Source organism: Dermacentor variabilis, unplaced genomic scaffold, assembly GCF_050947875.1.
Source record: "Dermacentor variabilis isolate Ectoservices unplaced genomic scaffold, ASM5094787v1 scaffold_18, whole genome shotgun sequence".
In the NCBI taxonomy this organism is placed as follows: domain Eukaryota; kingdom Metazoa; phylum Arthropoda; class Arachnida; order Ixodida; family Ixodidae; genus Dermacentor; species Dermacentor variabilis.
The window spans coordinates 1,363,798-1,389,754 of NW_027460346.1; the positions used below are offsets into that span (position 1 = coordinate 1,363,798).

General features: G+C 42.1%; 1 protein-coding gene across 2 annotated transcripts in view; it reads right to left on the minus strand.

The window, feature by feature from the left end:
• LOC142568330 (uncharacterized) overlaps positions 1–25,288 on the minus strand; it is a 79,478-nt gene extending 54,190 nt beyond the window's left edge. Inside the window, exons 1-2 of one of the 2 annotated variants that reach the window (XM_075678338.1) lie at positions 25,125–25,288; positions 6,118–6,211 (exon numbers count right to left, since the gene is read on the minus strand). In XM_075678338.1, coding sequence (XP_075534453.1) covers positions 6,118–6,211; positions 25,125–25,173 — 143 coding nt within the window. In that variant the 5' untranslated portion in view covers positions 25,174–25,288. The remainder of the gene's footprint in view (positions 1–6,117; positions 6,212–25,124) is intronic. The other variant, XM_075678337.1, reaches the window with a different exon arrangement.
• Positions 25,289–25,957: the final 669 nt, after the last annotated feature.

Below are 25,957 nucleotides of genomic sequence, written 5' to 3' on the forward strand. Positions count from 1 at the left end.
CGAGTCTCGAGCGGTTACGATTAACAGGGGAGGGGGCAGGACGGCCTTAAATAACCCCTCGCAGTATTGTGATCGTCGCTGTCTTTTTGGGGAGCCTCTGGAAGTATTAGTGCTTTACTCGGGTTCTGTCGTCGACAACCTCCTGCCCTTCGGTTTGCCTTCTCTGCCTCCTTCCCTTTGTGTCAGCTCGGGGAATAAAAGGGCTGAAGCTGTTTCGGAGCAGAGGGCAATTATGTCGACATGGGGACACCCGCTTGAACGCTTCTCACACTTGACAGATCGATGTCCAGGCTTACCACGACAGCCTCTTCTGGGAGGCGGCAAATCATCTTCTCATAGGAACGTACGCCTGAATGTCTCTCACACTTGACAGATCGATCATAACAACATTAACAAAAGTACCCTACTTGTATTCGCTTTGGATCAATTGGTTTCCGTATCCCTTGTGTATCAGAATCAATCGATTCCGCAGGTAGACAATATAAGGTACCGGGGAGTCATTTACCACCGTGGCGTAGATTGGCAGACTTCTATAAAAACATTGTGAGAAAAGGTGAAATCGCTCTTGGCCAGCTGACGAGAAAATAGAAGGGGAACTTTGGTATGCGTAAGGATACTCTACATTTATCGCGCTTATGTGAGACTCGTTCTTGAATTTGGTTGAATGCTGATATCTGGCTCTCCAAATTATAAGTTGCAACCTCTATTTATGATAGAGAGTCGGGCCCTACGTCAGTGTTTTGGCGTCCGTAAGTATTCTGCGAACTCTGTGCTGTATCTATAAGCAAACATACCAAATTTAGCGTCGAAATTTCACCTGCTAACAGTAAAACTGATTCTTAGAGCATACGAACATGTTCTCGGGACAAGTTATACTGTGTTTGTCGCACAGCCGGCACTATTCTTTATTCTATGTGGCCAAGATACAAGCTCCCGCAAGTCGTGTTTACCGAGAGTCCTTTAGCAAATATAAACGTTAACTTACGATTACTTCAACGTGTCACTTGAATAAAAACATGTAATACTTGTAAATTTGACAACGTCTTTAGTCGGACTCTTGAATGAGCATCTGGAATATTTTCCCCCGCACAATGTAGTGCCCACGAACGCCTCACAGAAAGATGAGGAATCGGCGATAGGCATGTGCTTTGAAACACTGTCATGGAGCTTTGCTATTGGTCTTTCGGATTATACTCAAATATATACAGCTGAATTCATGGCCATTTGCTTGGTCTTATGGAAAATTCTGAGCAATGTGTCACACATAATAATGCTCGAAGACTGCCTATCAGTCCTTATGTCGCTAGAAAGCACAAATAATTCACTACTGCGCCGGCCGCCACACTTTTTCTTTCCACCTCATGTTAAGGAAATTCGGTTTTTGTGGATTCCTAAACATTGTGGACTAGTACTTAATGAGATTGCAGACAGCTTCGCAAAGGTAATGACTGGTGTGCCAGTAAGCTTCTTTATACTCAACCTTATGAAGGCGGTAACAATTCCGAAGACAGAAAGTCCTAGGTAGAAAAATTTAGCCCCTCCTTGCTGCACCGGATTACGGACATTTAGCGTTCCCCTGGAATGTACGGTCGTGTCCCTCTTGGCAATGCGAAGTTTCGATTATCCTATTACGATGTCGAATACCGCAATTAAATATGTACATGAGTAGGTGTGGGTTCGCACCATCGAACATTTGTGCGTCATGTGGGATATAGGATCACTGGACCATTTCCTCCTCTATTGCCGAAAATATAATTCCGAAGGAAAGAACTCCTTAGAGCAGCGCCTATTGGCGATTAAGGTTTATTCTTTTGTTGCAGGTGCGCTTGGTTGAGCCCGATAGGAAGTGTGTCAGATTGTGCATGAGTATGCGCCATTGCTACAGGGAGACTCATGTTAAACACATTTTCCTCATTAGTAGCATAGATCGCATCATTTTCATAATCTAACACCTTTGTTAAAATTGGCACGACCACTTTTCAAAAAAAAAGAAAGAAAGAAAGGAAAGAAAGGTAATTAATAACCACTATTATATTATAGGTAGTACTGACCAATAAGTTAACAAGAAGCAAGGACTTCACATTATGTTTCTATTGCGAAACATGGCCAATCCCCCCCTCGTGGTTACATGCCATAAGTTGAAGGGGATAAAAACGACAAGGACACTTAGGAGAAGGCAGGAGCCCAGCTACGCTCTGGGACGACGGGCAGAAGTAACTGAGGCTCGGACGTGACTGATGGCTCGTGGAGATAGCGGCAATCGAGTGGGGGCTGGACTTCAGCTGCCGCGGCTGCGACCCGTGAGCTGAGCGGGCGCCCCACCGGAGACCTCAGCTGCAGGCTGACGGCGCCGTTTTGGAGACTCTCTGTGGCAATCTGCAGGCTGTGGGAATCCGCAGGCCAGTTGAGTTGGCCGGGCGCTTCAGACGCCTCGGTCACCCCACCGTCCTGAACTTCCAGCTAGATCGACTGTGTACCGGACGGCGGAGACAGCGACGTCGAATCCGCGACCACTGGCGGGCCCAACGACTTTTTCGTCGGGTACAGCGACGATGAGGCGACGCCGGCGGGCTCAATGTAAATCTTTTGAACTTAACAATACATTGTGCGTGAGTACATTAGGGAATGCGTGGAATTAAGTGCGATGTGCATTGTGTGTTTAGAGTTGTTTTCTTTGAGTTTTTTTCATAAATGTTCGTCTTACACGTGCGACTTGTCCCAGTCTGTCTTTAGTTTGCTGAAATTTGCGACGGTGAGAAAAGTCAAAAGCACGCCAAGCGTATTTAGGAACCACATGAAATATTTAGTCAGAAACAGTGGCTCTAGGTAGAAAAAAAAAACGAAACAGTACAGGTATATCTACAAGATGAACGAGGGGAAGAGTTTCGATGTTGAAGGCGCAAAGAAATGCATAATAAACTTGTAGCTGAATCAAATCAAGAGCGGTGAAGGATCAATCCGGGAGAGACAAGCAAGTGTGACTGATGTTGTAAAGATCCTACTGGACGACCCTAATTGGAAGAAAGTAAGAAAATAAAGTATTAAACTGCATGGCGACAAGATAAGATCGAATACCGACGAGGCTAATCAATAAACTGCGGCTAGAAAGATAAAGAAAGGAATTGTTAATGTTGCTGCGAAATTCACCCTAGACAAGAAAATTCTAAACAGCTGGTGAAAGAATATAATGAGTAATTTAGAAAGGAAAAGGAGACAGAACGAAAATTAAACCCTACAGATAGAATACAATGCTGTATAGAGGAAGGTGGTGAACAAGTGTAGGCATAAAATTTAGATTTAAAGTATCAGTAAAACTGAGTGATATATATAATGAACTGCAGAATGGCTCTGCAATAGGCAAGCGCATATAGACTCTTTTGGCAGAGTAGTTTGCTCAGAGGAACGAGATGGCATTTGCGGCGGCACACTGCACGTTGCCTCAACCGAAAGCGCACGTTTGCGAAACCATTACACCTTCCACACGGCTGCGATCAGTTGTCAGAAATAGAACTGGGTGCTCGCTAACGCTCTGTGCTCCATTCATGTTACAAAATGTAAAACGGTTGGGGAAATCCGTGCGCAGTATTTAGTTGCAAAAATAGTGACTGGCATGTTAAGAGGAAGCTTTAGCTCGGGTGCTCCTGTCTAAATACATGTAAAAGGAGAATTCGTTTTCTCGGCAACCACTGCACCAAATTTGACGAGGTTTGTTGCATGTAAAAGAAAAACTTAAAATCTAGTGACTGTCCGTTTCAAATTTTTTAGTTAGGTTGTCAAGTTCTTATTAAAAATTGGCCAAAATCGAAAATTTGTAAGAAACGAAACTATCAAGTTGAGAGCTGTGTAACTCAACAACAAAAAATGATAATACAATTCTGTGAATTGAATTTAATAGTACAGCTAAAGCGGACGAAATTGAAATGTTACACATGAACATAAAAATATTAGTAATATGGAAATACAGCTTTTGCAGAACCCTTGTAACCAACGCAACAAATTCACGTATGATGTAAAATGACATATCGAATTTGTCCACTTTGAATGATCTAATGGATGCCGTTTGCAGAACTGCGATATCTGCTGTTGATGCAGAGCACTGAATCTGTAAACATCGCGCTTCTATATTTTTTCAAATGGTCAAATATTTGAAAATTTTTTAACAACATTCAAGCCCTAAATCGAAATTCCGCTTCCAAGAGTCACTAGAATTGAATTTTCTCTCTCAAATTCAGCAAATTTCATTGAAATCGGTGCAGGGGTTATCTAAGAAAAATGTTTTTGCGTTTTACATGTATTTTACTAGGCCGCGTAGGAGTTGGGCCAGAGCTAAAGCTTCCTCTTAAGGAATAGAATCAATTTGTGTGGCCAAGTTCATGGACCACTGCTGCACAAGGACTACCTATGCTGCCAGCCCTTCGTGATGCACGACTTTCCTGGAGAATAAAGAATGAATAACTCATCCGCCAAGGTTATATCACTAAACTCTAAACAAAGGACTTCAACTCCGGAACCTCAGCAAGACTGAGTACCGCTGATTACACAGTGACATGGGGAGCAGCGTCGTTTCCTAATAAGTGAATAGACGCACTTTTTAAACAATGCACCGAAGCATTGGTGATGGACTACACCGACAGCACATGAATGTCGGCAGCTGAACGTTTCGCGACGGTCCACAGAAGTAAGCGAGTGACTAGCAATAACACGCTTTTTGCTACAAGCTATTACAAAATACAGAACGTCTACGTTGTAAGCCTTGTAACCGGCAAGAACAACTCTACCGCCACTGAGCACACATGCGAGCGATTATGCAGGAAATAAACAATCAGATTGGGACCGCATAAAAGAACGTTACTGAGTTCGAAACATGGCACGCGACTGCTTCAATATGATTGGCACTCGAATGAAGAGAAAAGTACCCTGATCCTGATTTATTTCAGAAGTGGAAAGTTTGGACAGCTTGAAATACATATTGAGCGGCATCGTGTTCTGCACATGCATTGTAAACACGGAGGAAACGGAGGCAGGCAAGCATTGGACGCGTCTCCACGTGAAAACGTGGCGACACCCTAGGGACCCCCGTAAGGAAGGTCCATAGAATAACTGGTTTGTAATCACATAATCTACAGCTATATTCAGAGAGAGAGAGAGAGAGCGAGGGAGCGAGTGAGAGAGAGAGAGAGAGAGAGAGAGAGAGAGAGAGAGAGAGAGAGAGAGAGAGAGAGAGATGATGCATAAAGAAAACGCACTTTTACAACGTTCCTTAATACCAGTGGTGGCACCACAATGTAAACAAGCAAACGTTGAGGCAGATTCTTAGAGATGAAACTTGAGAAGAAGACTACATAACGCTGTCTGCTAAAGGAAATATATGAGAGTAATAAAAACAGATTACAAATAACATGGAAGGAGCTAACTAGTGGTGATATGGTTAACATTGAAAAAAGGTTTAGGCAGAATTTCTCAATGTCGCCGCTGCTCTTTATGATAAACAGGATAAGCATCGAATAAATTCCAGAGACGAGCAAGTTAGGTTATAATCTATTGTACAAACAAGACGGTATGGGGGTGGAAGCACGTCCCCCAGCTTTGATGTAGGTAAATATGACACATGTTTGCTTGCGTGTTAGCGAGAGATGCATTTGTTAAGACTATGGCAGATATCTGCAGAGAGAAGGGCGATGGTATAGCATTTATGTTCAGTGGCTAGGGAATCAAGCTTCATCGTGTTTAATCGCTGACCTCTGAAAGATTGGACTGGCGCATCGCCTTCTAATCTTTCCCTACATTCCCAAGATTGTAACTGGACGCCAGAGTTAGATGAATGCGTGATATTGTACAGGCATAAGAATAAAGATACGCTCTTATGGTATAGGCATGGCATATCTATAATGCTGGAAGTGCGTGCGTGAGTCAGCCTTCGATTACTTTACATAAGGAAGAGATTAAGTGCCTTAACAGTTATCTCTCAAGTAGACTGGCACATGTACCCGACTGACACATGGCATTCCTGAGCTTGCGCAGATGACTTTTGTGTCTTCTTTCTTTTTTCGACTCAGTGCTCCCTTCAGTTGATAGTCGGCGTTTGTGTTGTCCACTTCTCTACTCTTGTGTCCTCACCTCTTTTTTGCATAATGTAAGAGAAGGTAGTTGCCTGACAGCTGTCTCGGTGAGTAGGAGTCGCAGAAGTGCCCAGCGATAAACCAAAGGTGATCTGCGGGAAGAGATGGAGCTTTACACTTGCATCTGCGAGTCATCGAGAAAATGGGGAAAGGGTTTATGTGTGTGCTTGTGTGATCTATTGTGCGCGTGTCGTTTCTATGTGCGCCGCGAGTATCTTTCGACTTCACTGCGCAAGCCGTCGAGGCTTGCGTATAACACCGCGCTAGAAAGGCCTTAATAGTGCTGTCCATCGTAAAGCCATCGTAACAAATAATTATCGTGACCATCGTGAAGGTTAATTATGAATACGTAACCAGACAGTGTCTTACACATGCAGTCAGCGGGAGAATGAGAGGGCCAGGAGAGCGAAGACACCGCTGAATTACAATTTTACCGGAAAAAAAATGTGGGCGAAATATATGCGTGCGTAATCAACATTGTTATGCGCAACACAGCACAGAATTGCGAAGCAGAAGTTATCAGACACCGCACATATCGAAGAAACATCGTGCGCATAACCACACAAATTTGCAACGGAGCCTAAGAGGGACGATGCACATTTGGAAGACAACGAGTTTCTTTCTTTTTTTTTTTTTTTTTGCCGATTAGAACTTCGACAGGCGAAATGCGAAAACACCCGTGTGCTTAGATTTAGGTGCACGTTAAAAAACCCCAGGTGGTCAAAATTTCCGGAGTCCTCCACTACGGCGTGCCTCATAATCAGAAAGTGGTTTTGGCACGTAAAACCCCAAATATTATTAGAACTTCGACAGAGTTCCCATGCAAATCGACTAACGGCGCGATCATTTCAGTGGTGATTTATTTATGGTTGGTTATATAAGTGTAGGCTAACGTTCGGAACGTTTAGTATTGGCACGGGCCACTCTTCATATGCACGTTTAACAATACAATTATGTTCCATTTAGTTGTTGGTGCGCTGGGTGGTCTGTCCGACAATCTTTTTTATATTCTAGTGGAGAGGGTGTTATCTACTCACACAATAGTTTGTCTACAATTATTATTTCCCTTTGGACGCAAAACATCCCGATTGTGGATTAGAATGACAGCCTCGACAGATATGTGGGACAGAGCTTCGACGGCATATTTAGAAATGACTGACCAAAATTCCACTATCATAACAGTACATCAGTATTATAATCATTATTATTATTATTTGTTACACATACTTTATGTGCAGTTACAGTTTTGCCAGCCCGCTCACGCAGGATTGCTTTTCTGCGCGACTGGGCAGCAACTGCTTAGGTAACGATAATATATGAACGGATAGCTATATTTGTTACACAGTAACATGCAAGATCATATTTCTTGCTAAATTGAATCATATGTAATATATGTTTCATACACAGACAAACCATACACTAATGTAAAAAATAGGCGCTATAAGAACACATGCCAGCTTCCTACACGAAGACACAGCACTGCAGATGAGAAACTAAGCATTATAAAACGCACGCATACTTTTCTTTGTGCATACACAGTAAATATTTGTCCCATCAATTAATAAAAACCCAAACTAAAGAAAAGCTTTCCACACTGGCAGTATCCTGCACATTGTACAGTCTATACCACATGTATACGAAATAGCTAAAAAAAGCAATAGTTACCTAAAAGATTTTGTCCACCATTCATTACATTGAAGTGCACGTGGAAAGTGCTATCATATGAACGTGATAAATAACTCGTTTATGCGCCTTTTTGTTAATAACCCATTGATGTATGACATGTATGCCATGTGTTGCTTTCTGAAGGGAGGTTACCTCGGGACACTCTGAACATTCATTGAAGTGTACCGGCACATAATATGATCATAACCTTTTTCCTTAGTGTGTGAGTGCTTTGTACTTTTTATATTTGTCAATCTTGCGTAGGTCACGTGTTTTAACACGTTGTATTTTATTGCTAGTAGAGCAAATGTGAATTCTGTGTACCACTGCAAGAGAAAGCTGTTAAATGTTGAATATCGATTGTTGAGCTATGAGACCTTCAATATTTTCATTGTCGCGTTTGAACGCATAGAACATATAGCCTGCTACATTTTTCAGTATTCTAGTTAGCACATTCAGTGTGGATGCACTCATATATAGTAACACTGTACGGCATCACAGATTCACCTAATGCTTTATGAATAACTTGTATCATGTCTACACAGCTGACGGATTTAAATTTGTACATAATATCAAAAACCACTCTCAGCCGCTGCGGAAGGTTCTCTATGCGAAACACCCGTGATGAATGTTCGTCAAAAAACATTCCAAGATAGTTTACTTTTGTCGAGTATGTCATTCTCGTACGAGATCAATGCCTACAGTTATTGTGTAAATAAATGGCTTCAAATGTTTTACCTTTCTGTGCGGACTGCAGAAACACATAACCTGAGTTTTGTCTTTGTTGATAAGTATGCAGCTATGGCGAAACAGCGTAATAAGGTTACAGATATCTTACTGCATTTGGTTCACACATTTATGCGCGTTTTCATTGCCTAACAAAACCGCAGTGTCATCTGCAAACTGGTAGTTTTCCATTGAGATCTAAGTGACCAAGATAATTTCGATACACTTTAAGAGGAAGCTTTAGCTCGAGTTCTCCTATCTAAATACATGTAAAAGGAGAATTAGGTTTTCTCGGCAACCACTACACCAAATTTGACGAGGTTTGTTGCATTTAAAAGAAAAACTCAAAATCTAGTGACTGTTTGTTTGGAATTTTTGAGTTAGGTTGTCAATATTTTATTAAAAGTTGACAAAAATCGAGAATTTCTTAGAAACTATCAAGTTTACAACTCTAACTCAACAACGAAAAATGGTAATACAAATCTGTGAATTGCATCTAATAGTACATCTAAAGCGGACAAAATTGAAATGTTACACATGAATATAGGAAGTGTAATGATATGGAAATAGAGCTTTTGCAGAACCCTAGTAAACAACCTAACAAGTTCACGTAAAATGTAATATGACGTGCCGAATGTGTCCGCTTTGAATGATCTCATGGATGCCGTTTACACAACCGCGATATCTGTTCTTGATTCAGAGGTATGAGTTTGTAAACTTCGTGCTTCTATTTTTTTCATGCGGTCGATTATTTGGAAATATTTTTAACAAAATTCAGGCCCTAAATCGAAATTACGCTTGCAACAATCACTACAATTTAACTTCCTCTCTCAAATGCAACAAATTTCATTAAAATCCACCCAGAGGTTATCTCAGAAAAACGTTTTTGCGTTTTGAACAGGCCGCGTCGTAGTTGGGCCCGAGCTAAAGCTTCCTGCTTTAGCTCAGGACCAATTCCAACGCGGCCTATTTAAATACATGTAAAACGCAAAAACTTTTTTCTGAGATAACCTTTGGACCGATTTTAATAAAATTTGTTGCATTTGAGAGAGGAAGTTAAATTGTAGTGATTGTTGCAAGCGGAATTTCGATTTACGGCTTGAATGTTGTTAAAAAGAATTGTTTATTTACAACGAAGGCGCCAAATAAAATCACGGACGAAGGAAGGCGAACCCGCCGTGGTTGCTCAGTGGCTATGGTGTTAGGCTGCTGAGCACGAGGTCACGGGATCGAATCCCGGCCACGGCGGCCGCATTTCGATGGGGGCGAAATGCGAAAACACCCGTGTACTTAGATTTAGGTGCACGTTAAAGAACCCCAGGTGGTCGAAATTTCCGGAGTCCTCCACTACGGCGTGCCTTATAATCAGAAAGTGGTTTTGGCACGTAAAACCCCATAATTTATTTTTTTTAAAGGAAGGCAACACGAGACAACCACGTAGACGCACTAACAACTAAGCGCTTTATTTTTTGACACAGGAATAAATGTGCTGCTGTCAAGGATCAAAACAAAAAGAAGAAACACTGCCGTCATCTGCATCGCACAATGAAAACACGATACAGAACAGCTTCTAAGTGCCGCTCCCTAGATACGCCAGTTCCTTTGTCGATAGAGAAACTGAGGCTTCACTGATGCAATCATCACCACGCTTCTTGATCTCAAGCGCTTCCAATATCTCCTTTGTCAGTTGGTCATCAGCTCTGTTCAAAACACAGGTTCTATAAAAATCTGGAATGCACTTGTGAGCCTTACAATGGGCACTAATGTAACCGGAGAGCTGGGTTTCCATCTCATATCGATGCTCATGCAATCTGTCATTCAGACATCTGCCCGTTTGCCAAACATATGATGAACCACACGACAATGGAACCGAATAAACTACTTTCTTTACAAATCCGACATGCTTCTGCCCATGTTTTTTTGCGCACACCTGTTTATTTTCCTGATGTCCTGTATTCACCTTGGCACACATCAAACCAAGACGTTTTGGAGCGGAAAACAAAACCCGAAGATCAGCTCGTTTGTCTACTTTTTGCAGATTGTGAGATATGCCGTGAACATACGGAATGATAGCACACCTGGATTCAGAAGGGCCTGCTCGACCCTGGTTTACGTCGTTAGGTTTACCTGAGCATTTTTCCTGTAAGAGATATGATTACATGGTGAGGATAACGTGCCCCTTTGAGGCGGCTGACCTGACAATGAGAACTGCTTTGCAGCCGATGCACACATCACTTTTTAAGTGCGTTGGTGAGACATGATTGAATGATGCCTCTTTTTATTACTTTTGAGTGAGCTGAATGGTAGGAGAGGATGGGTTTGCTAGCCCTTGGCTTGAACTGCCAGCACACAAGACACGATGACACGACAAGGCACACAAGCCTTGTCTCGTGTCGCCTTCATTCGTACGTTGTTTTATTTGGCGCATTCGTTGTAATCATACATAACCAACTCGCCCACAAGCACGTGCTCGGTCAATTTTGCCGAAAGATTTCCTCAAATCGAGGAAAAGTCTGAGCAAACTTTTATTTGTATCGAGGTGGGCACTGATAAAATCGCTCAAGCTTTCCAATAACGATGTAGTTCCCCGACCGCATTGAAAGCCCTCTTGTGATTCAGAAAGTATTTTGTAATCACAAAGAACAGCATACTCTGGTAAATTGCTTTTTCTCACACATGCAAGGAGGAGAGGATATCTGGATTTCTCAAGAACTATTACGCCAAACATGCAAGGAATGAAAGAACGGCTATTTTTGGTCTGTAGTTTTTCTGCTGTTGCTTTAGTGGCCACTATATCGCTTTCCAGTGGGCGCCGGGTCACTGTGGTGTGACTGGAAATTAACTTACTGACAATGAGGCCAGATCGGCATTCCCTTGCTCTGATAAAGCGTGAATTGCCTACTTCCGACCTGAGACTAAGTCACTGATGAAGACACTCAAGCAGGACCTTACAAAGACATACAGAGCTCACGCTGACAACATCCACAGACGCTTACATGTGAGAAAGGCGTCATTGCTGTGCAGAATGCGGCTTGGCGTTGCTCACACCCACCGCTATGCACACTTCAACCAACCGCCAGTCGAACAGCCTTGATTTCGAACATTGTCAGACGTCCGAAACGTTGGAACACATATTGTGTGTCTGCCCAGCATATACGCTGGAGCAGAGGAGGTTGGACAATGCTCTAGCCAGCGTTGAGAGGCAACCACTGTTGGAGGACGCTATATTCGGCCCATGGCCTGACACTGCACTTCAGTGCGGACAACGAAAACACTGTTGAATTTTTTGCACGACACGAAACTAGACTAGCGGGGTTAGTGGGGCCGCTGTCCAATGTACACGAGCATTCATTTCTTCTCTTCTTCTCATCATCATCCATCCTAATACTTACGCACCTTTTCCCTCTTTCCCTGTGCGCAGTAGTAGGCACGGGCTCACCAGGTCAGGTAAACTTCTGTACCTTTCCTGTCAATAAAATCTCTCTCCTTACTATTTTTTTTCAAGTGTAAACAGAGATCTAATAAGGGATACTTTGAGTGCACTAAGAATTCTTCAATTTTCCACACCGTCGGTGTAAGTGTGAATCAGCATATCTTAAAGTTTAACGAAGCTTTTTCTATATCCTGAATGCGGATGCCGTCTTAGCGGTCTGGTGGTAGGAATTGGTTTATATAAATTATGCAACATTTTTTATCAGATGACAAATTCTGTCCTTGCTATTCCACAAAACTCTTTTTTTATGTTTATGCAAATACACTTAGGATACCTAGTGCCAAGCACAGTTCAAACACTTGCATTTTTCTTTGACGTGACCCGTACACATTATAACCGTGTATGTTCTACCAAACATCCCTGAAAGCCTCTATGAAATAGTCCGCGGATTTGTTAAAACGCAGATGCAGACTGCCAAAGTGGTATCACTACGATGAAACGTTCCCTCGCATGGCTTGACTAGGCATCACGTGCGTTCTCGTTTATATATATATATATATATATATATATATATATATATATATATATATATATATATATATATATATATATATATATATATATATATATATATATATATATATATATGTGTGTATGTAGTTATGGTTGAGCAAATCACGCTGGCCTCGGTAGTAAAATGAAGGAAAAGAGAGTATGACGTACGTCGAATTAGCACAGTATATTTCACTGACGTTTCGGGTGGTGGACCAGCCTTTGTCAAAGTCAAAGTCAATCAAAGTCTTTGGCAAAGGCTGGTCGGTCCACCAGCCGAAACGTCAGTGAAATATACTGTGCTAATTCAACGTACGTCGTACTCTCTTTTTCTTCATTTATATATATATATATATATATATCATAAGAAGCCAGAAAACAAAGGCACCAAGGACAACATAGATGAAATTACTAGTATTTACTAATTTAATTAAACAACTGATAATTAATGGAAATTAAAGTGGATGAAGAAACAACTGTCCAGTTGTTTTCCTAAAGTACTAACCTTGCTTCGTGTCAATGAATAATAATTTGCTATCGTAGTCAATGCTTTGCCTTTCGGGAGAAGCTGAGGATTTCTTTTTCGTTACCGCACCATTAGGTACTAATTACAGCAAACATACGATTACCTCTTTCTGAGAAAACAGTCTGTGTTTCCTTTGTACCTTCGTGATATTGTCGGGTGAATGACAATTTGAACCTTTCTTGATGATCCTACATTTGGGGCTGTTTGAAAAAGATGACTTTAATTACTAATCAAATATTACGATTAGGGGTGCTTAAGAACTTTTCTTTTGCTTTACTGCTCACTACTCCTCAGAATGAACTCTCCGTCAACGTCTTCATTAAAACAGAACGATCAAAGAGAAATAAAAATTGCAGCAGTATCCATCTATGATGATCGTCTAAGTGGAAACCAGAAAGCTGCCCTGACTCTACTGCAGAACCGATTGAGGAGATCATTGGCGGTGCGCCAACGTGTCAATTTTTGCTGCCAAACAATCTGCGCGTCTCTGAACACATTGTAGCTGTTCACGTGCGGGCCGACCATGTGGTGTCAATATCAGGACAACACGAGGGCGCCAACGACGATAGTATGAGTTCTCCTCCAGTGTCGGTACAATTGCTAACGCAAGAAAAAATTAGGCTTGAGAAAATAAATTTGCATGGAGTTGGAGCCTAGTTATTAAGTTCTGAAATGTGACTGCTATTTAGAAAACCAAGGTAACTAGAGCAGTCGGGCTTGCTGTTCGATGTGTAGTAATTCGTCGAGGGCCCTCTTGGTCTGAACCGCGGAGAGATAGTCGCTGGAGTGTCTACTGCTTCTGCGCGGCCAATGCTTGGCAATCCTACAAAATATTTTTCAAATCTGATGCTGTCTGAAGGTCACATACTGTCCGTTTCAACCGTTGTCATGTTTCGTTAATCTGTATTATATTTTGCTACGTTTTCCATATTTTCATATTTTTTACGCTACTCCCTGAGTTTATGTAATTATGGTGTATATTATTTATTTATTTTTATTTGTTTAATTACTCTCAGGGCCACTAGTTACAGAGAGGGGTGGTTAGCACTTGAATAACGCAGAAATGGCAGTCTTGAGTGAAGATTCGTCGAGATTGCTGACGATGGTGGTTGCAGTCAGAGGCAGCTTATACGGTATGGAGGACTTTGCGTACTTGTGTGTGCGGCAGCAGGGCACGTGGGCTTTCAGACTGTGATCAATGCGGAAGGAAGTCTATGAGAAGGCAGAGACAAGCTCACGTTCTAGCTCTGAAATATGGCAGACAATTTTAATAAAACAGGCACAGTCGAGCACATTTCCGTCTAATTGCTACGTCAGGTAGTTTGAGAGAATGCTTGGCTGCAGCTGACACGCTTGCGTTGCGGGCATAGCTGCGCACAATAAAACGGGCAAATCGATCTTTAGTTGATTTGAGGGAAGCGGGGAACAGGAATCCCAAATAAATTAGCCATATTCTGGTTTTGACCTAACGAGACTTTTGTAGACAGTTTTAAACATCTCGGAGAGCAGAGGAGAAGTTACGGCGAATGATACCGAGACTACGATTAGCATTATTAATTGCGTAGTCAGTGTGCGTTTGCTATGAGAGGCTATCCGTAATATGGATACCAGTAAACATATATATATATATAAGCTGACTGAATATATGGGTACTCTGTTAAGCAAGTGGGGGTAAAGATCCGAGAGGCCACCTGAGCGTGATATTCTCAGACTTGCACTTACTAATATTGAGCGTCATCAACCATTTGGAACACCAATATGAGACATTGTTTAGATTGATTTGAAGGAAGACATTATCATCTGGGTTGGTTATTTCGCGGACAATAACACGGTCATCAGCATATAATCTGATAGTTGAGGAAAATTCATTAGACAAATCATTACTAAATATAAGAAATAACAGCCGTCCCAGGACCGAGCCCTGTGGTGCTCCAGACGTGACAGCACAGATGGGTAAAATACACTCATTAAACGAAACAAATTGGATGCGACAGGTTAGAAAGCTTGCGATCCATTTTAGCACATTCGAGTCGATGTTAAGTTGTGTTAGCTTCAATACAAGAAGGCGGGACGGGAGAGGGTCGAAAGCTTTGCGGAAGTCAAGATAAAAACGTTGATTGATTAATATTTGCTGTGCTTGAATTTTTACAACTAAATTGCTCTGTCCCCTTTATTTATTTATTTGTTTATTTATTTATTTATTTGTTACATACCTGCATCGACCATCCGGGCATTAAAGCAGCAGTTGCATTTGGAAGGAGAAAACAAGTGATCAAATAGATAAAGCGCGATAAAACACATCATTGTCTTCAATATTAACAATTGCAGGTGAAAGTGCATTTAATTCTCCTATAGATCGAACAAAAAATAATACCAAAAGACGTCACACGCTAACAGAACTCGCGCACTCTCAGTGCATGGTCGCGTTTCATCGACGTATAAGTAGGCGGCTTAATATATCTTTCTCTCTCGATCCCTGTTTTAGAGCGCAGCTCTTTGGCGTCCGTTCCTGGGTTTCGCGTCGTCGTCGGCGTTGTCGTCGGCCTCGTAACCAGCTCCGCCCCCCTTTCATCCCCCCAGCGCTAGCAGCGACCGACTGATACCGCTGGATGCCGCTGACGCCGCTAGAGAGTCAAGATAACGTGACTGCATAGAACACCGTCGCCGCCATGCAGAAAGAGGAGGAAAGGGTCCCCCCCCCCCCTGTTCTTGTGTTGCGGATAGGGTGCTCTTCAGTTGCCGACGCGCCGGTTATTTCACGTAGGCCCCGGCACGTCGACGAATACGTGACCACCTTCCCACGGCTAGACCTGGTTCTTAGCGCTGCGGAAGCGAGGGTATCATATTGTTTGTGTCGGCATCGGCGGCGTTGTCCCTGAAACCAACTCCGCAGCTGGGGTTGACTCACTATCGGCGTCAGCGGCATCAGTCAGTCGCTGCTATCTCTTCCCTCCTCCCTTTATCGTGTTGTCCGCTTGCTGCGCGCGCTTCTGCCCCCATCGTTTGCCGCTGGGTGTACACGCCGCCCCCCTCCCCCCTCTTCCTGCGAGTCTCCGGTTGTCAAAGCGCCGGCTCGAACTTAATTCCTTTCTTCGCTCCTCCTCCAATGCAACCCCTGTGCGGTGGCAATCAGAGAGCCAGATCGGTGGCGGCGGATCTGTATATGTGCACCGCCCGAGCCGGAATTGCCGCTGCCGTTCGCCCTGTGCGGTGGCAATCAGAGAGCCAGATCGGTGGCGGCGGATCTGTATATGTGCACCGCCCGAGCCGAAATTGCCGCTGCCGTTCGCCACGGCGAAATTATCTGCCAGTTCTTTCTGAGCCATGAGCGAGACGACCGATGGAAGTCCTCCGTCTGCTGCTGCTGCTGCTGCTGCTGCTGCTGCTGCTAAACGAGCTGCCAGAGCAGAGGCCCAGCGCCGTCGCCGTCAGAATCCAGAGGTGCGTGCCGCCGAAGCAGAAGCTTACCTAGTGGAGTCTTTGTTAAAGGAATACGTGTGAAAAATAAAAAAAAATTCTGTGATAGCGCATACATGTGTTGCTCGATTTCTTTGCCTCAATCTATCGAAAAGGTGAAACAGCTTATTTGCTGCGCTCAAATTTCGCATTAGGAAGTAACGTAATCGTCGGTAATCTTTTTTGAATAATAAAACAGCGTGAAAAAACTTAAACCTGAGATTTTTTCGTCGGTCTCCTAATGCTTGTCACGATAATTTAATTTTATTTTCTGTCCTTAAGTTGCTACTATAAATATTAAGACCAAACCTAGCTGCCCTATTTTGCACTCTTTCAAGCTGTTTCACGAGATCAGCTGTATGCGGATCGAAACAGATAAAACCGTACTCAAGTAGACTACGAACATAAGTGACATACAATTCTTCTTTCAATTTATGCGCTAATTGACTGAAATTACGGAACAGGAATCCCAATGAACCTATTGCCTTATTCTTAATGTGCGTAATGTGCCTGTTCCATGTTAAGTCACACGTCATTAAAATTTGTAAATATTTGTATTCGTCAACCTTTTTAGTGCCATATTACTCAAGTAGACTACGAACATAAGTGATATAGAATTCTTCTTCCAATTTATGCGCTAATTGACTGAAATTACGGAACAGGAATCCCAATGAACCTATTGCCTTATTCTTCATGTGCGTAATGTGCCTGTTCCATGTTAAGTCACACGTCATTAAAATTTGTAAATATTTGTATTCGTCAACCTTTTTAGTGCCATATTACTCAAGTAGACTACGAACATAAGTGATATACAATTCTTCTTTCAATTTATGCGCTAATTGACTGAAATTACGGAACAGCAATCCCAATAAACCTATTGCCTTATTCTTAGTGTGCGTAATGTGCCTGTTCCATGTTAAGTCAGACGTCATCAAAATTTGTAAATATTTGTATTCGTCAACCTTTTTAGTGCCATATTACTCAAGGTATAAGTACATGACTGAAATGCAAATGCGCGCTTTCTTGACAAGCTGACGTGTACACACTGTTGAACATTTAGTGACGTTTCCCGCGTGTTGCACCGTGTTCCTATTATGTCAAATCAGTCTGATAATGATGGCATGGTTCGCGTACTTAACGTTACTTGCACTATCTCTGACTCTATAAATGATGCAATCATCCGCAAAAACAGTAAATGAAGACGTGACATCAGTTGCGATATCATTAATAAAGAGTAAAAATAAAAGGGGACCCAAAACTGATCCCTGAGGAGCACCTGAGGTTACTGGAACATATACAGAAGAAAAACCGAAGAGCACCACAGACTGCTGTCTTGCGCGAAGATTTTCGGCAATCTAAGCTATGCCCCTGCTGCCCAATTTGTAGGCCCTAAGTTTTGGGATTAGAAGGTCATGTGCAACCACATCGAAGGGTTTTTTGAAATCTAGAAACCTGCAATCTATCATATTGGTTTTGTGTGTTGCTGAGGCCCCCCAGATCATGAAATAATTCAAATAACTGTATAGAACATGAGAAACATTGTCGAAAACCGTGCTGACTAGAGCTTAGAATATTGTGTTTAACTAAATGTGGCATGATTGAAGTATAAATTACGTGCTCTATTAGCTTGCATGTGATACTTGTTAAATATACCGGTGTGTAGTTCACAACGGTACTTCTTGATCCGCCTTTGTGTATGGGTACAACCCGGGCCAGCTTCCAATCACGCGGGAATACGAATACGAATTCTGATGTCAATCCTTCTATTTACCTCCGTCCAATATTTAACAGGACGTCACCTTTCAGCCGTGTCATATGGGACTTCCTTCTTAATAACTCGATATGCATGCATTTACCACATAATAATAAAAAAAATTCTGCAATTGAAGCATGTATAACTCATTTTGCGCTAGCAAAATATTTCAGGAACGGAAACTCCGACTTGTTTGCACCTGCTTCGAATTAATAGGTGTGGAAAGAAGTTCGGACGAGCATAGACAATAACAGCTATTTCGTATTCCCCGCGACATCTTGTTATTCACATCGAACAGTGGGATGCCTGCAAATAAAGATAAGTTGGCCATCAGCGTCCTTGCCATCAACTTATTTTTTTTGCTTTCCTCTTGGTTTCACTTCCTGTTTCGCATTCTGTTCGCAGCACTTCCCTGTTCCGAGCAATGCCCCCAACTCGACCAACAAGCTATATAATCTCATGAGCCTGTCGTTGACATATGATCTCCATCCGAGCACGAAGGTCATTCTTTTTCGTCAGGGACCTTGTAAAGGATGGAGTGACCTATGTCACTCCTCGGTGCTCTTCGTACGAGAGAGACACCTACGATGACCTTCAAAGGGCTTAGCGTGGAAGCTTGGGCTTGTTGGGGATTAATTGGAAAAAGGACACAACGCAAAAAAAAAAACAAGGACACGAGAGAGCGACATGCACACAGCGCTGTGTGCGTGTCGCTGTCTCGTGTCCGTGTCTTTTTTTGCGCTGTGTCCTTTTTCCTTGAAAGGACAACTGTGTTATCTCCAACATAAGATGCACATTCGGCTTAATGTTTTTTCCCCTTCTAAAATCATAAATTTGTTGATGTCCTTCCCACATAGTGGCTCAAAGTATGATAGCTGTAAAGGCCACAAATACTTCCTGACCGAATATCAGATGCCTGCGACATGCAATGCCATTTGAGGTGGTTTTAACTAAAGAGAACACATGTAATTATTAAGATTCACGTATATGTAGTTTAAGGAAGTATGTTTAACTAGGAGCTTTTACCTAAAGCCTATGGGGCAAGCACGTACCGTACCGTTAATTCTACGAAGGAATATGTGAGGCATACTTCGAAACCATCAGAACGTTGTTAACTCAGTTACCTGAATATAAGTGCAACTAATACGTATTTCATTTCATTTCTATAATTACTGAAAACAAAACACGAAAATATATACTATAAAGTGATATATGGGGTGATCATTTCTAAGTGTTACGCAGTGTTTGAAAATTGCCTGTTGCACATAATATTATTCTAGTCCTCGAGCAGGATTGTTCAGAGAGGCGGACATGCACGAAAAATTGGGGAGAATATTCAGATGACTAAAAAATTACTAATTAACTTCCTAATTATCTTAAGCTACATATTACAATTACATATCGTAGCCGGTGAGTTCGTGAGGCGTAACCGCTTGGAATGAACTTCCAGATTGACACCAGTATGAAGATATACGCCATCAAACTCGCCGTTTGTTTCACGTACTTAACGAAACGCTCTCTTGTGCATTGGAGCACAAAAGTAAGTGGGACGCCTATGAATTTCGTGCCACACATTAGGAAATATCGCTAATCTAGTGTAATCATGTAAATTATTTTTATGTGGATTCCTCTTGCAAACTCACCGGCTACAATTTGTAAATTGCAATATATGCCATCAAGTAATTAATTAAGAAGCTAATTAGCCAACCTTTATTATTTGTTGAATATGTGTTTCGATTTTTCTTGCTAGCGATGGCTGCCTCTTCGAATAATCCAATTGAACGATAATAACTACGCTATCTGCCACCAGCGGGATGTGTAAAAATTTTGTAAAACTTAAACATGATCACCTTGTATACGTCAACGTGAACTAATGCACTGCAACTATATAAAACGCTATACATTTCCTGTTCAAGAAAAAGTACTGTAAAGGATGTTGATTTGCAGCTCAACATAATATATTTTGGCACTTATGAACTGTTTCCTTGCAATGCTTTAGGATCTCCATGAGTTTGGTCGACAACATTTCGACACGCTGCCCAGCACGGGCTTTAGAATTGTTCATGCAGTGTCCTGCAATTTATGAATTGAAGTATCAAATTTCATTTTGATCTGAAAGTCGTCGAAAATGGGTTAGGATGACTTTTTAACAGGAGCATTTATTTGCAAATCTGTAGGTGTCATATGAATGCCTATTCCGTGTGCTTAGCGATTAAAACGTGTGACTCGGACCGCATGGCGGGCGGCGCATTTTACGCCACCCGTGAGCGCTAGGTTACCACTCAGGATCAGAATGCAGTCACAACGCATAGCACAAACGCTCTCGCTTTCATGCGATACAAAAGTGTATCGGCTTGGTGTCTCCAGCCTCCAACGGTGACGCTAAACGTGCCGTCAGTGATGCGCCCCTGATATCGCGTTTGAGTAGCCGAGCTCTACGAAAAGTTGGTTAATGTTCTCGTTTCCAACAAGAAAGAACGGAACACTATAAGAAGACACAAGAGGCAGAAATATGTGTGTCTCCCCTTTTGAGTGTTCTATCTTGTTTACGCAAGAAGCATGCTCACTATGATTGGCCTTGATACAGTGGAAGTATATCGTAAGTACGTCTCTCTGGTTCACATAGAGAGATAGGGGGAGAAAGAAAAGAAATGTGTTCCTGGTGTGCTAACTGAAAGATGGATTTGATCGTAGAAAAGCGTTATCATGTGCAGTTTACGAACAAAAAGAAAAAAGGTGCCTAGTTCATACTCTCTAAATAATGTTTCAGTGCAATGCGTTGACGGCGTCAAGTACCTGGGCGTCACTTTAACTGCGGCATTAGACTGTACATCCCACACTGACATAACAAGCGCTAAAGCGTGACACCTTTTGAACCTTTTCCAGAGGAACTTCAAGTATGCGCCCAAACCTTTGAAGGAAGATTTGTATCATACAAATATTAGGCAGGTGTTAGAATAAGCTTGCGCAGCGTGGGGCCCCTTCACAAAAGTTATGGAAGATAAGTCAGAGCGTCTTCAGAAAAGGGCTGCGAAATTCGTCACGGGCATCTATGACTATAAAATTAGAGGTTCGCAAATCAGTGAAAATCTGGGCTGGAAGTTGCTGTCCACACGCAGAAAAATGATCAGGTTAAAGCTTTTACGCAACATTAAAAGCGGTAATACAGGAATCGACAAGAACATATATTTAAAATCACCTCATTATCAGTCTAAGAGACGCGACAATTCCAAGAAAATAAGGGCCTACCAAGGCCGTATTAATGTATTCGAGTTTTTATTCTTTCCGCGAACAATTGCAGAATGGAATTTGCTCCCGGATGAGATAGTGTCTGCACCCAATTTTTCATCTGGCACAGAGAATTTACATGAACCTGGTTTAAACAATATTTCCAGTGTGCCGTTTTATGCATTGTGCAACAAATTTTATAATCGGATACTTTTGGCATTGGATGTGTTGTCTTTATCTCTAATTACGATGATTGTATATTTAATAATATAACTGACATGATGCTGTTTCTCGCGAAGTTCAATCTTTGACCTTTATATTTGTAATTAACCCCCCTAAAATAAAAAAAAAATGAGGTGGGAAAGAAGGGGAGGTTCACCGGAAGAGAAGCTTCTTGTGGGCTACCAGGCACGGGCGAAAGGCTCAGGAGGAAAGAAAAAAAGAAATAGAGGGGAAAGCAAAGGCGCAAGTAAAAAAAATAAGGGCTGGGGAACGCCTCGGAGTATCATAGTCTACCTAATAGGCCATTCGATTGCAAAAACTTCAATAGCGCCAAACAGCGGCAAACAACATGTTGTATGTGCCTCTGTTGTACGTTGCATGTTGTACGTTGCATGTTGTATGTCGTATAATGTCATACCAACCAGCCCATCAGTCTGTCCTTTTGAGCGTTAAATTTAGTACTCTAATTCCAAAAGCAATTTTTTTAAACATGTAAGCGTGCAAGTTAAACTTAAGAGGAAGCTTTAGCTCGGGCCCAATTCCGACGCAGCCTATTCAAATACGTGTAAAAGGCAAAAACGTTTTTCTGAGATAACCCCTGGACCGACTTTATTGAAATATGTTGCATTTGAGAGAGAAAGTTAAATTCTAGGGACTGTTGCAAGCGAAATTTCAATTTAGGGCTTGAATATTGTTACATGAATTTTAAATTTAGGAAGCTTGAAAAAGATAGAAGCACGAAGTTTAAAAATTCATTGCTCTGCATCAAGAACAGATATCGCGGTTCTGTGAACGGCATCCATTAGATCATTGAAAGCGGGCAAATTCGATATGTCATTTTACATCATACGTGGATTTGTTACGTTGGTTACGAGGCTTCTGTCCATGTTATTAAACTTTTTAGATTCGTGTGTAACATATCAATTTTGTCCGCTTTCTATGTACTATTAGATGCATTTCACAGAATTGTATTATCATTTTTCGTTGATGAGTTACATAGTTCTAAACTTGATAGTATCGTTTTCTGAAAATTTCTGATGTTTGCCAATTTTTTATAAAAAATGTACGACCTAACTCAAAAATTAGAAACCAACAGTCACTAGATATTAAGTTTTCTTTTAAATGGAACAAACCTCGTCAAATTTGGTGCAGCGGTTGCCGAGAAAAACGAATTCTGCTTTCATATGTATTTAGATAGGAGCACCCGAGCTAAAGCTTCCTCTTAAGGTCGGGGTCAAGCTTAACGCCAAGGAACGCAACTTCATGTGTAGGTGCAAGAACGTGAGTTTGTAAGATGAGCGGTGGTGCGGAAGCAATGACACGTTGATGTGCATGAAAAGCATAAACTGACTTTTCGAAGGGTTGTTGTGAAGTTTGTTACTAGTGCACCAGGCAGCTAAGCTGCTTAGGTCTTAATTTAGTCGCTTTATTAAAGCATATAGGCAATTGCTTTTAGTAAATATAGTGGTGTCGCCAGCATTTAGTACAGATGAAGTACTGGTTAAACAGTGAGGACGATCAGGAAAAGTAAAGGGCCCAAGAGCGAACCTTGAAGAAAGTGGGTTTAACCGAGGAGCCCGAATTCTATTAGTCATATCATACGAAGCCAACAAACGCTCATACCAAGGACAACATAGGGGAAATTACTTGTGCTTAATAAATGAAATAAAGAAACGATAAATACATGGAAATGAAAGTGGATGAAAAAACAACTTTCCACAGGTGGGGAACAATCTCACAACCTTCGCATTTCGCACGCAATGCTCTACCAGTTGAGCTACCGCGGCGCCGTTTCCCCATCCACTTTCTTGGGTATTTATGTGCGCTAGTAAACCCTGGGAGTGTTAGCCAGCGCCACCAGTCACATACCTTGGCGGCGGATGTAGAACATGCTTTCTGCCGCAGGCGTCAAGACAACGTGACCTTTTCGGGTGAAGGCAACTGGTCAATAAACCCACACATGCTACCTGAAGGCATCAATGTTGCCGGGTTCGAGACCCTCGTTATGTAATAAACGGGAAGAAAGTGGGTTTAACCAAGGAGCCCGAATTCTATTAGTGATATCATACGAAGCCAACAAACGCTCACACCAAGGACAACACAGGGGAAATTACTTGTGCTTAATAAATGAAATAATGAAACGATAAATTAATGGAAATGAAAGTGGGTGAAAAAACAACTTGCCGCAGGTGGGGAGCGAGCCAGAGAGAGCGGCGTCCTGGCCGTGACCTCACTGGCGAGAGGGCGCCACTCCAAGTTCTCGCCACTAATAGACGTTGTTGTTCATGCCACCGTGACGTAGCGTGTGCGCGCGCGCGCTCACGCTACGTGTTTTAACCGAGTGATTTTTTTCTCTGAATTTGATTAGTTCGAATTTTGTATAATTCTAATTTTTGTTGCATCCCCGCGGCATTCGAAATAACGAGCCTTACTGTATATATGTTTATTTCACCGAGGATAACGATATTTTTCTTTTCGTTAGCAATGATGTTAAAAATAGCATCTAGTTGGGAACAAAAATTTGCGGAGCAAGATGATGGGGCACAGTGTAATGAACCAATTATTGTTTTTCTATATATACTGTTAGCTGAAAGAAAATATTTATCGAATTCCAAAAACACAGATTCAACGTTAGGAATTCGACGCACTGACACTTTTAAATTTCACTCAGCGCTATGTGATAAGCGGATATCAGCGTGCATCAGGCACCATAACGCAGCCGTCGTACGTCCAAAGCGCACGTGCTACGAGTAAATCATCTGGAGCAGCTCGGACATTAACAGATACAAGAGCGAGTAGCAGTAGCTATAGTAGTTCACGCAGCGCATTCTCGGAAACAGACAACCACGAAACCTACCCGCCGTGGCTGCTTAGTGGCTATGGTGTTGGGCTGCTAAACATGAGGTCGCGCGATTGAATCCTGGCCATTGCAGCCGCATTCCGATGAGAGCGAACTGCGAAAACACTCGTGTACTTGAATTTAGTAGCACGTTAAAGAACTCCAGGTGGTCCATATTATTCAAGAATCCCCCATTCCGGCATGCCTCATAATCAGATCGTAGTTCTAGCACGTAAAACCCCATAATTTATGTGCAATCACGAAACACGGACTGCAACTTTTAACTGTTCTTTTCACACTTTACATCCTGTCGGCTCTTTATCCCTGACTCAAACGAAGCCGTGCGAATCGATTACTCTGTGTGACGAAAGCTAGGAAATGAATAAAAAGAATTCCTACGAAACACAGTCCAAGACAACAATCTGGTAAACGACGCTGATACAAATGAAGTGCTTTAACGGTACTAGAAAAGTGACGTGGTGGCCCGACAGATGCTTTCACTGCGTAGTGTCTTTATATTTTTGTAATGAGTTCTCGCTAGGGACACTCCGGGAGCAAAATTACTAGATTTAGTAGAATAGACTTATAATTGGTAACATACGTACATGCAACGACGGCAGCCAGGAGTGCAAGGTAGAACCAAGTAGGCTTCATTTCGTGTATACCGTAGTACTGATGGCAGCTCTTTTATGCCGGCTCATGTAGGCTGATAGACGAACCAAAGAAAAATAATTTAGCGGTTTTAGTATAAAAAAAATGAAGGAAAATTGATCACCTGAGTCGCTCAGCTTCATGCGCTTGACTGCTCGACTCAAAAATAATCTCAAGAGCAAGCTAAATAACAAATATAGATTAAAATATATCCTTAGGGAACCTTAACATTGACATTTGCTCTCTAATACCAGCAACGTCATGGTTTTTCTTTACCGGGCGCTCTTTAAAGGACACGCTTCAAGTGTGCTCCTCGGCAGTGACGAAGCTAGACATTTTCTTCTAGGGGGGGTATGCACTTTATCGGGGACGGCGAAGAAGGAAAGGGGGTTTGGGCAGGTCACTTACCAACATAGAGTTTTTTTAGAAGGGTGGCACGTGCCCGGTGTGCAACCCCCTGGCTAGACCACTGCTCCTCGATAATCAGCTGGTTTTGTGGACTGTAAACATACGAGTTCATTTGTGTGGCGAGTTTGTGCTGTTCATCGGCAAACCATTTATCGACAGCGCCGAGGTGGATCGAAATGCCACTCAATGTAAAGAAATCAAATTGAATGTTTACCTCTCTTTCACCAACTGATGTCTTCCCTATTAGTTATTGTAATATGTCAAGGTAAAGTTGTACGGTTCAGAAAGGAAGCTATTTTAGCATTTTAATAAAGGACGCATAGAACGCTTATACTTTTGTCTCTGGTTTTTCGCTTTGTTTTCCTGCATTTCTGGGAGC